General features: G+C 43.7%; 1 protein-coding gene across 1 annotated transcript in view; it reads right to left on the reverse strand.

Annotated features, from left to right (window-relative positions):
* Window positions 1-12,965, reverse strand: part of abcc4 (ATP binding cassette subfamily C member 4 (PEL blood group)) — a 411,789-nt gene that overhangs the window by 325,116 nt on the left and 73,708 nt on the right. The window contains exon 6 of the mRNA XM_080198151.1: window positions 6,511-6,674. Within this exon, the coding sequence (XP_080054277.1) occupies window positions 6,511-6,674 (164 nt within the window). The remainder of the gene's footprint in view (window positions 1-6,510; window positions 6,675-12,965) is intronic.

The following is a 12,965-nucleotide window of genomic DNA, read 5'->3' on the forward strand; positions in this document are numbered from 1 at the left end:
TTCCAATACATCAACTCTCCTCCTTGCAGTAACTGACTCCTTAGTTAACACCATCTCCCTTTTTACACCCTCCAAGGTCTTGCTTAAAATGTGGGGGGAATGTTTGTAGGTGACAGCAAGATTGATAAGGTAGTTAATAGTGAAAAGATGGTTGTAGGTTACAAGAAATGTGAGGTGATGACCTCTGGAAGAAGAAAAGACAAGGGAGTATTTAATGAATGGCAGGACACTAGGAAGCTAGTGGATCTTGGGGTAATCATTCACAGATCCCTGAAGTTAGCAGAGCACATGAATAGGATAGAAGGCATATGGGACACTAACTTTTATCAGTCATGGCACAGGGTATAACAGCAAGGATGTTTTGGAGTTGTACAGAGCATTGGTTAGACCACAGCTGTAGTAGTGTGCCATTCTGGTTGCCTCACTATGTGAAGGATGTGATAGCACTAGAGTTCGTATGGGGAGGTTCACCAGGAATTTGCCTGGGATAGAGCATTTGAGCTATAAGGAGGGACTAGATAGTCTTGGATTGTTGTCTTAAGAGCAGAGAAGGCTGAGGGGGGACAATTGAGGTGTATAAAATTGAGGGCTATAGACAGAGTAGGGAACAGCTGTTCCCCTTGCTTGAAGGGTTAATCACAAGACAGCATAATTTTAGGGTAAAGGACAGGAAATACATCAGGGATCTGAGGGGAAAAAAACTTGAGGGTGGTGGGAAACTGGAATGCAATACCTGGAAAGGTAGTGGAGGCTGGAAACATTGAAAAAAATCACAACTTTCAAGGATACGGGACAAAGATGACCACGCCCTTAGTGGTGGTTATTGTCAGTGTAGACTCAATGGGCCGAAGGGCCTTGTCTGTGCTGTATAGTTCTATAACTCAAGATCCTATACCCTGGAATGTTGACTTGCCAGTCCTGCCCTTTCCCCAAACATGTCTGCGATGGCCACAAAATGACACTTCCATGCGTCAATTCACACCCTTAAATCATCAGTCTTGCCTATTAAACTTCTAGCATTAAATAAAGACCATCCAAGCCTTGCCTTACACTCAACATAGTTGAACTCACTTTGACTTGCTCGCTTTACTATAGATGCATCCCGATTTTACTAATTGTATCCCCTCTCCTTGCCAGACTAGTACAAACTCCTCCTATCAGCCAGAGCAAAACTACCAGCAAGGATGTTGGCCCCAGTGTGGTTCAGGTGCAGACTGTTGCACTTGCATATGTTTCACCCTCCCCAGAAACAGTCCCAATGATTGAGGCATCTAAATCCCCTCTTCCTGCACAAACTCTGGAGCCACACATTCACCTGTCCTATTTGCCTATTTCCATACTCGCTAGCACGTGGTACCAGGGAGAAATCCAGAGATTACAACCTTAAGAGATCCTGCTTTTTAATCTAATGCCTAGCTCCCTGATTTCTTGATGCAAGACCTTATTCTTCATTTTACCTATATCGTTGGTACCAACATGTACATTGACTTCTAACCCATTACCCTCCCCTTTCAAGATGCCATGCATACCTTCAGTGACATCCCTGATCCTGGCACCAGGGAGGCAATACACCGTGTTGGACTCATGTCTTCAGCTGCAGAAACACCAGTCTGCTCCCCACTAATGAATGCCCTTATCACTATTGCTCATTTCTTTCTCTCTGTATAGTCAAGTGTTTATGGTGACAAAAACTTGGTTCTGACTGCACTCTTCTGAAGTACCATCACCCACATCAGCTTTCAAAATGGAACACCGATTAGTGAGCAGGATCCTAGGGGACTCCTGCACCACCTGCCTGATTGTTCTGGACTGCCTACTGGTCATCCATTCCATTCTTTCCTCTAGTCCCTTGAGCTGTGGTATAACCATCTCTCTAAGCATGCTATCCAAACATGTAAATTTTAGCCTCACTGACATGCCAGTGTCTCCAGCTGCTGTTCAAGCTCTGAAACCTGGGGCTCCAGTTTCTGCAACTGGCAGCAATTCCTGTACATGTCGTCATCCAGGAAATCCCACGTGACAAGCCACACATTTGGTTGTCCTCACCTGACATATTTTAAATGTAAATATTTAATTCTTAGACTAGAACGAATCTAGATACGGACAACAAATGTTTTTTTCCGATTCAGCTACTTAAACACTAACTGATATCAGGCACTCACTGACCAATCAACTTGACCACTTCTCTGTGACGTCACTCTTGGATTATTTTCCAAACTCAACATGCTATCTTAACAGTGGCATGTCCCTCGCAAGTCCAAGCTCTCCACTGCCCAAAGGTGAGCGAAGGCCTCAACCCTACACAATCTTTTATCCTGTCCTAGTGAAGTAGGTCCACTGCCTGAGGGTGACTCAAGGCCTGAACCCCACAATCTTGTATCCTGTTCCAGTGAAGCATGTCTCTTGCAGGTCCGATACACTCTGCTGCACAAAGGTTGAGGCTTGTCCTGGATTTGAACCCTGGAACTCCTGCATGACTTATCGGCTGAAGTACCCTAACAGGCATGTGGGAGTTCCGGGGTTCAAATCCTGGATGAGCCCTTGAGCTTTGTGCAACAGAGAGCACAGGGCCTGCAAGGGACACAACACTGGGACAGTCATAAAGATAATGTGGGGTCGAGACCTTCAGGCATGAATGATACCCCTAGACCAATGACCCTGCACTTTTATCAAATCTCTTCTCAACCTTCTCTTTCTAAGAAGAACTATCCTGGCTTCTCCCTTTCCATGCAATGTAATTGCACAGATACCCTGCAGAGGGAAATACTTCTCTAATTCTTCAACAGGGCAACCTTTCTATATTTGCAAGGCCACCCATGGGCTTTAACTATTCTAGTCTGTTTTTTAGGCAGCACTTGATCAAATGCCATTTGGAGTCCATATACATGAACTGCATTAATCTTTATCAACCATCTATTTCCTCAAAAATACTCATCAAATTAGTTAAACATTATTTTCCTTTAACAAATGCATGCTGACTTTCGTTAATTAACATTTGCTAGGTGACTGTTAAATTCAGCATGTGCTAGTGAGGCACATTGGCCATTCTAAATTCTCCCTCAGTGTATATGAACAAGTATGGTGACTAGAGGATTTTCAAAGTAACTTCATTGCAGTGTTAAAATAAGCCTACTTGTGACTCTAAACGTAAAAATCATTCCTAAAAGTTTCCCCACCATTTAAATTAAACTGATTACTCTGTGGTTGCTAAGTTTATCTTTGCACCCTCTTTTGAAGAGATGTATGCAACATTTGCAATTCACCAATCCTCTGACACCAGTCCCACATCTTTAGGACAATGAAACGATTGAGTACTTTCCTCAATCATTGAATGAAAAATTGATAGCTGTGTATATAGTGTGAACGTGGATACAACAACTACAAAGATAGAAGGCAGCAAGTAGCAGTGATTGGCTATTTATGTCAGATCAAAGAAAAGTAGACATGGATGTTCAAAGGATTGTATCCCAAATGATGTGCTGAGGTACCCCATGGAAGTCACAATTTTGACAATAGAGTGGGAGGATTTTAAAAACCAGCAAAATGTGGCTAAAAAAAACAAGGAAATATTAAAAACAGCCAGAAATATAAAGAACAGTGTAGCCATAACTAGCTAGACATATATGCGAAGGGATTTGGGTGTACAGTCCCGAAAGTGGCAACTAACATGGATAAGATGTCAAGGAGGCATACAGCATGCTTGCCTTCATCAAACCAGGACATTGAGTATAGAAGTTGGCAGTTATGTTACAGCCATATAAAACTTTAGAGAGCCGCATTTCGAATGTTGTGCAGTTCTAGTCGCCAGGGAGAGAGTTGGGCCACTCAAGGGCAGGGAAGGGAATTTATACATACAGCCAAAGGAAATGGATGAGGTATTAAATGACGCATAATATTCAGTATTCATCAAAGAGAAGGACTTAATGGATGAGTCTGGGGAACAGTGTGTAGATAGCTGGGTCATGTTGAGATCAGATAGGGGGAGGTATTGAAGGTCTTGAAAAACAGTATAATAGACAGGGCCTGATGGGATATACCCCAGAATACTGACAGGCAAGGGAGGAAATTGCTGAGGTCTTAAAAGAAATCTTTGTATCTTCACTGGCTACAGGGGACATCTGAGGATTGGAGAATAGCCAATATTGTTCCATTGTTTAAGAAGGGTAGAAAGGATAATCTCGATAATTGCAAGCCAGGGAGTCTTACTTCAGTGGTAGGAAAATTATTGGAGAGGATTCTTTAACACAGGATTTACTCCCATTTGGAAATAAGTGGGCATATTGAGGAAGCGACAAAGATGATTAGTAGGGCAGCAGATGTTGTCTACATGGACTTCAGTGAGGCCTTTGAACTCAAGGTCTCATGGCAGATTGGTTCAGAAGGTGAAGTCACATGGGATCAGAGATGAGATGGCATGATGGATGCAGAACTGGCTCAATCATAGAAGACAGAGGGTAATTACGTAGAAACGTAGAAGATAAGAGTAGGAAGAGTCTACACGGTCCTTCGAGCCTCCTCCGCCATTCATTACGATCATGGCTGATCGCCCATCTCAATAGCTGCTTTTTCCCCTTAACCTTTGATCCCATTCTCCCCAAGTGCTACAACGAGCTTCCTCTTAAATATACTCAATGTTTTGGCATCAAGTATTTCCTGTGGTAATGAATTCCACAGAATCACCACTGTGTGAAGAAATGGCTTTGCACCTCCGTCTTAAATGGTCTACCTTGAATCCTCAGACTATGACTTCTAGTTCTGCACATTCCCGCCATCACGAACATCTACCCTGTCTAGTCCTGTTACAATTTTATGTCTGAGGTTCCCCCCTCATCTGTCTGAACTCCAGTGAGCCTTACATCAGTGGTAGGGAAGTTATTGGAGAAGATTCTTCCTGGAAATAAGTGGATGTATTAGTGAGAGGCAACATGGTTTTGTGAAGGAGAGGTCACGTCTCACGAACTTGATTAAGTTTTTCGAAGAAGTGACAGAGATGATTGAGGGTAGGGCAGTGGATGTTGTCTACATGGACTTCAGTAAGGCCTTTGACAAGGTCTCTCAAGGCAGACTGGTGCAGAAAGTGAAGTCGCGTTTGTTCAAAGGTGAACTGGCAAAGTGGATAGAAAACTGGCTCTGTCAAAGAAGACAGAGGGTAGCTATGGAAGGGTGTGTTTCTGAATGGAGGGCTGTGGCACGTGGTGTTCCTCAGGGATCAGTGCTGGGACCTTTTGCAGTTTGTAATTTATATAAATGATTTGAGGAAATGTAGCTGGATTGATTAAGTTTGCGGACAACACACAAAGGTTGATGGATTTGCGGATAGCAGTGAGAACCATCAGAGGATATAGCAGGATATAGATCAGTTGGAGACTTGGGCGGAGAGATGGCAGATGGTATTTAATCCGGACAAATACGAGGAAATGCATTTTGGAAGGTCTAATACAGATAGGAAATGGCAGAACCCTTAGGAGTACTGATAGGCAAAGGGATCAGGGTGTATAGGTACACAGGTCACAAAGTGGCAATGCAGGTGGAGAAGGTAGTCAAGAAGACATATGGCATGCTTGCCTTCATTGGCATTGAGTTTAAAAATTGGCAAGTCACATTGCAGCTTTATAGAACCTTAGTTAGGCTACACTGGAAGGATGTGGAGGCTTTGGAGAGGGTACAGAAAAGATTTACCAGGATGATCCTTGGCATGGAGGGCATTAGCTATGAGAGGAGATTGGAGAAACTTGGTTTGTTCTCACTGGCGCAACAAAGGCTGAGGTGAGACCTGATAGAAGTCTACAAAATTGAGGCATGGACAGTGGATAGTCAGAAGCCTTTTTCCCAGAGTGGAAGAGTCAATTACTAAGGGGCACAGGTTTGGGATGTGAGGGGCAAGGTTTAAAGGAGATATATAAAGCAGATTTTTTTTAAAAAAGAGTAGCGGATGCCTGCAAGTTGTTGCCGGGGAAGGTAGTGGAAGCCGATACGACAGTAACTTTAAGGGGTGCCTTGACAAATACATGAATAGGATGGGAATAGAGGAATATGGTCCCTAGAAGGGTAGGGGGTTTTAGTTAAGTCGGGCAGCAAGGTCGATGCAGGCCAAAGGGCCTGTTCCTATTCTGTAATTTCCTTTGTTCATTAGCTACTCTCCAATCTGCAGGGACTGTTCCAGAGTCGATTGAATCCTGGAAGATGACAGCCAACGTAGCTGCATGCGACCCCTTGGGGATGAGCAACCATAACATGAAAGAACTTTTAATCAAGATGGAGAGTGAAGTAGTTGGTTTGGAGACTAGAATGGTGAATCTTAATGAAGGAATCTATGAGGATATGAGGCGTAAGTTGCCCTTCTTGTCTGTGCCAAAATTTTCAATTCAAATAGAACCAGCAAAAAAGTTTTCTCAAATGTGAAAATTATCTAGAAACAATCAGGCGCCAATCTATTTAGAAAAATACAATCAGTAATCCCCTACAAATCCCACAATTTTGAAAGAAGGCTTTTTTGTAAAATGATCATACCTCAGTACTGAAAACCACTTTCCAAAAATGGTTTGTGTGGGCATCAGGATAAGTAGTACAGCCATTCCAGCCATGCAAGATGGTCCTATTTCTTGCCAGAGTAGTGCTATCACTGCAATTGCCTGCAATGGTCCAACCCATAGAAAATGCAGGAAAATTGTTACCTTTAATAGTCAAGATGAAACATAAGCGGAATTAAAAATTAAGTAGATTTTGGAAAATTCTATAATTTAGAAGGAAAATTACTCAATATCATAACATAATTATTAGGGATAGGATTTATAGTTATTTGGAGTGTAATGAATTGATTAGAAATAGTCAGCATGGTTTTGTAGCAGGTAGGTCGTGCCTTACTAACCTTATTGAGTTTTTTGAGAAGGTGACCAAAGAGGTGGATGGGGGTAAGGCAGTTGACGTGGTATACATGGATTTTAGTAAGGCGTTCGATAAGGTTCACCATGGTAGGCTTCTGCAGAAAATGCAGATGTATGGGATTGTGGGTAATCTAGGAAGTTGGATCAGGAATTGGCTATCAGATAGGAGACAGAGGGTGGTGGTGGATGGTAAATATTCATCATGGAGTGCAGTTACGAGTGGTGTGCCTCAGGGATCTGTTTTGGGGCCACTGTTGTTTGTAATTTTTATTAATGATCTGGATGAGGGTATAGTTGGGTGGATTAGTAAATTTGCTGATGACACCAAAGTTGGAGGTGTGGTAGATTGTGAGGAAGGGTGTCATAGTCTGCAGGGAGACTTAGATAGGTTGCAGAGCTGGGCCGAGAGGTGGCGGATGGAATTTAATGCGGAGAAGTGTGAGGTAATTCACTTTGGTAGGAGCAACAGATGTGTCGAGTATAGGGCTAACGGGAGGACTTTGAATAGTGTGGATGAACAGAGGGATCTAGGTGTGTGTGTACATAGATCCCTGAAAGTTGGGAATCAAGTAGATAAGGTTGTCAAGAAGGCGTACGGTGTCTTGGCGTTTATTGGTAGGGGGATTGAATTTAGGAGTCGCAGTGTAATGTTGCAACTGTACACTACTCTAGTGCGGCCGCACTTGGAGTACTGTGTGCAGTTCTGGTCCCCGCATTACAAGAAGGATGTGGAGGCGTTGGAGAGGGTGCAGAGGAGGTTTACTAGGATGTTGCCTGGTATGGTGGGGAGGTCCTATGAGGAGAGACTGAGGGATCTAGGGTTGTTTTCGTTGGAAAGAAGGCGGCTAAGAGGGGATCTTATTGAAACATATAAGATGATTAGAGGTTTAGATAGGGTGGATAGTGATAGCCTTTTTCCTCGGATGGAGAAAGCTAGCACGAGGGGGCATGGCTTTAAATTAAGGGGGGGTAGCTACAGGACGGATGTCAGGGGTAGGTTCTTTACCCAGCAGGTGGTGAGGGATTGGAATGCCCTGCCTGCTGCAGTTGTAAATGCGTCTAGTTTGGGGGCGTTTAAGAGATCTCTGGATAGGTTTATGGACGAAAAGGGATTGGTATAGGCTAGTGGGTCATTGTTTTTGTAACTGGTCGGCGCAACATCGTGGGCCGAAGGGCCTGTTCTGCGCTGTAATGTTCTATGTTCTATGTTCTATAAAGACATGCAACATAGGCATTAAAATTGCACAGCGGTATTATAGCACACCGTTACTTAACACGCTAAAAATAATTTTAAATAAACATTTAAGTCTCCATGCTTGTATCACTTATTTCAGGTCATAGGTTCAACGTATTATATTAAGAATCGCTCAATATAACCTATGTTTAAAAAACACCAGCACCATGGATAACTTTTTCGTCAAGTAGTACTGTCTAGAGTAAAGCAGCTTTGACTCCTCTCTGCATAGATCTGGAGTTGAAGGAAATGATGACAAGTATTTAGTAAACACAGATCACTGAATCAAAGATATTTACAGCATGGAAGGAGATAATTCAGCCCAACACGTTTGTGCTGGCCAACAAGTAGCCTACATTCCAATTCTTGGTCCATAACAACAGAAAACCAGATAAACCAATGAATGCGTACAGTGCAAATTCCACACAGTCATCCAAGGCTGGAGTCAAACTCGGGTCCCTGGTGCTGTGAGACAGCACTGCTGACTACAGTACCAATGTAGGTTATGGCATTTCAAGTGCTAATGCAAATACGTTTTAAATGTAATGATTGTTGCTGTCTCTACCATTGTTCATTTTTCATGAATCTCCTTTAAACCTCTTCCCTCTTTGCCTACATCTGTGCTGTAGTTATAGACACATGGAGATCCTAACTGAGCTGGTCAGAACCTTCCTATCCACACTCTCATTTTATATACTTCAATTAGGTCTCTGTCAGCCTTTAAAGAAAACAACACTAGCCTATCCAATCTTTCCTTCAAATGAAAGTATTTCAATCCAGGCAATGTCCTCAAATTTCCTCTCTACTATATGCACATTTTCCTATAGTACAGTGACCAGAAATTCATGCAATACTCAGCTGTCGTCTAAAAAGCATTTTGTACAGTTTCAACAATGTCCCAACTTTCATATTCTATGCCTCAGTCAATATTGGCAAGTACTGATTACCTATTTACCTGTCTACCTGTCCAGACACCTTCAGGGATATATGGACAAGCAGTCCAGGATGTTTTCCTCCTCACTTCTCAATTTCCTACCAGTTATTACACATTGTTTGCCTTTCTAGCTTTCCTCAAATGCAATACTTCATACTTCTCTGGATTGAATCCCATTTGAATCCCATTCTGTAAGCTGTGTGTGACTTTATATGCCCTTCTCGGATCAGAACCTTCCACATACCTGACGAAAGAACACTGATTCCGAAAGCTTGTGGGATTACTATCAAGTAAACTGGTTGGACTCTAACCTGGTGTTGTGAGACTTCTTACTGAATCCCATTTGCCACTGTCCCACCCACCTGACTAGTCCATTGATATTTTCAAGCTGTCTACAACTTAATTCTTTATTATTAACCACATGTACAACATATGTACTGGTCCAAATCACTGATATTTACCACAATCATGGAACCTGTGAAACACTAATAGCAACAGTCATCCAGTTCCAAACACCCACTGACCATTAGCTCTTGCCTCTGAGCCAATTTTGGATTCAATTTGCCACTTTGCCTTGGATCCTATGGACTCTGAATTGGACTTTAGCTTTAATAAGAGCAAGCATCAAAGAACAAAAAAAAATTACAGCATGGGAACAGGTCTTTCGCCCCTCCAAGTCTGCACCAGCCTCGCTGCCTGACTGAACTAGAGCCCTTACCCTTCGGGGAACCATATCCCTCTGTTCACATCCTACTCGTGAATTTGTCAAGATGCCCCTTAAAAGTCACAATTGTATCTGTTTCCACTACTTCCCCTGGCTGTGAGTTCCAGACACCCCACCCCGCCCAGCCCATGTAAAAAAAAATCTTTAAACCTTGCCCCACACACCCTAAACTCATGCCCCCGAGTAACTGAATCTTCCATCCTGGGAAAAAGCTTCTCATTCTCCACTCTATCCATACCCCTCAATCTTGTACACTTCTCAGGTCGCCCCCTCAACAACTGTCGTTCCAGTGAGAATAAACCTTTTCTCCAACCTCTCCACATAGCTAATGCCCTCCATACCAGGCAACATATTGATAAGTCTTTTCTGTACCCTTGCCAAAGCCTCTATCTACATCCTTCTGATAGTATGGAGACCAGAACTGAATTCCAAGTGCAGCCGCACGAAGGTTCCTTAACGCTGCCAATTTTTAAACTCAGCGCCCTGGCTGAGGAAGGCAAGCATGCCATATGCCTTTGACTACCTTCTCCACTTGCATTGCCATTTTCAGTGGCCTGTATACCTGTACACCCAGATCTCTCTGCCTATCAATACTCTTAAGGTTCTGCCATTTAAAAAGACATTACCTCACATTTGTCTGGATTAAACTCCATCTGCCATCTCTCTGCCCAAGTCTCCAACCAATCAATATCCTGCTATATCCTCTGACGGTCCTCATCACTTTCTGCAATTCCACCAACCTGTATTGTCTGCAAACTTGCTAATCAAACCACTTATATTTTCCTCCAAATTATTTATATATATTACAAGCAGCAAAGATCCCAGCACTGAACCCTGAGAAACACCATTTGTCACAGCCCTCTATTCAGAAACGCACCCTTCTACTGTTACCCTCTGTCTTCTATGACAGAGATGTGGAGATGCCGACGTTGGACTGGGGTAAACACAGTAAAAAGTCTCACAACACCAGGTTAAAGTCCAACAGATTTATTTGGTAGCAAACACCACTAGCTTTCGGAGCGCTGGTCCTTTGTCAGATGAGCGAGAGTTCGTCAATTGAGTGGGAACTCCCACTCACTTGGCGAAGGAGCAGCGCTCCGAAAACTAATGGAGTTTGCTACCAAATAATCCTTTTGGACTTTAACCTGGTGTTGTGAGACTTCTTTCTATGACCAAGCCAGTGCAGAAAGAGGCCATCTGGCCCATTGTGTCTGCACCAATCACAATCCCACCCAGACCCTACTGCCATATCCCTATCTATTTACCTGCTAATCCTCTAACCTACACATCTCAGGACACTAAGAGGCAATTTTAGCATGGCCAATTAATCTAACCCGCACATCTTTGGATTGTGGGAGGAAACCGGAGCACCTGGAGGAAACCCACGCAGACACAAAGAGAATGTGCAAACTCCACACAGACATGGACCCAAGCCAGGAATTGAACACAGGTCCCTGGAGCTGTGAAGCAGCAGTGCTAACCACTGTGCTACTGTACCGCCCACTGTTAGTTAACCAATTCTCTATCCATGCTAATATATTACCCGGAACACTGTGCACCTTTATCTTGTGTAGCAGGAAATGTCAAACAAGTTAAAACCTGATCTAAGACTCCAGGATAACTCCACAACCGACAGCACCACCTAACTAACTCCTAACCAGACCTGATCACACCCCAAACTGGACTCCTCTCCCCACTGATGCAAAAATATCTCCTCCAACCCGACCACCACCAACTTCTGCCTTTTACCCCCCTTGTGCAGTTCTGGTCCCCACATTACAGGAAGGATGTGGAGGCTTTGGAGAGGGTGCAGAGGAGGTTTACCAGGATGTTGCCTGGTATGCAGGGGAGGTCCTATGAGGAGAGACTGAGGGATTTGGGGTTGTTTTCACTGGAAAGAAGGCGGCTAAGAGGGGATCTTATAGAAACATATAAGATGATTAGAGGTTTAGATAGGGTGGATGGTGATAGCCTGTTTCCTCGGATGGAGAAATCTAGCACGAGGGGGCATGGCTTTAAATTAAGGGGGGGTAGTTATAGGACGGATGTCAGGGGCAGGTTCTTTACCCAGAGGGTGGTGAGGGACTGGAATGCCCTGCCTGCTGCAGTTGTAAATGCGCCTAGTTTGGGGGCGTTTAAGAGATTGGTGGATAGGTTTATGGACGAAAAGGGATTGGTTTAGATTAGTGGGTCAATTTTTTTTTTAAAAATAAGACTGGTCGGCGCAACATTGTGGGCCGAAGGGCCTGTTCCGCGCTGTAATGTTCTATGTTCTATGACTCTCACCAACTACAGACCTGACCATTCCACTTTCCCATGATTAGATCTAACAACCACCCCTCCCCAATCAGACCCGACTAAACACTGGGCCACTCAACTGACTAATCGCCTACCTTCACACCTCATCTATTCACTAATATTCATGAAATACCTACCAGAATATGGTAGCTGATGCTATAACTTCCCCCAACTCTACTCCACTCCAGCACAGTGCCCAAGGAACACTGCACTTTGCATTTCTTTGACCGGTGGGATTAGAAGCTCCAAGTAGAAATGTGCAGTAGCATCAGGTCAAGAGAATACAACATAGAACATTACAGCGCAGTACAGGCCCTCAACGTTGTGCAGACCAGCGGAACCAATCTAATGACCTTCTAACCTAAACTATTTCAATGTTATCCATATGCCTATCCACTGACCATTTGAACGCCCTTAAAGTTGGCGAGTCCACAACTGCTGCAGGCAGGGCATTCCACGCCCTTACTACCCTCTGAGTAAAGAACCTACCTCTGACATCCGTCTTATAACTACCACCCCTTAATTTAGAGCTATGTCCCCTCATGTTAGCCATCACCATCCAAGGAAAAAGGCTCTCACTGTCCACCCTATCTAACCCTCTGATCATCTTGTATGCCTCAATTAGGTCACCTCGTAACCTTCTTCTCTCTAACGAAAATAACCTCAAGTCCCTCAGTCTTTCCTCATAAGACCTTCCCACCATACCAGGCAACATCCTGGTAAACCTCCTCTGCACCCTTTCCAATGCCTCCACATCTTTCTTATAATGCGGTGACCAGAACTGTACGTAATACTCGGCCGCACCAGAGTTTTGTACAACTGCAACATGACCTCACGGCTCCAAAATTCAATCCCTCTACCAATAAAAGCTAACACACCGTACACCTTCTT

The sequence above is a fragment of the Carcharhinus amblyrhynchos genome, chromosome 10 (assembly GCF_965287045.1).
Source record: "Carcharhinus amblyrhynchos chromosome 10, sCarAmb.v2.hapA, whole genome shotgun sequence".
Lineage (NCBI taxonomy): Eukaryota > Metazoa > Chordata > Chondrichthyes > Carcharhiniformes > Carcharhinidae > Carcharhinus > Carcharhinus amblyrhynchos.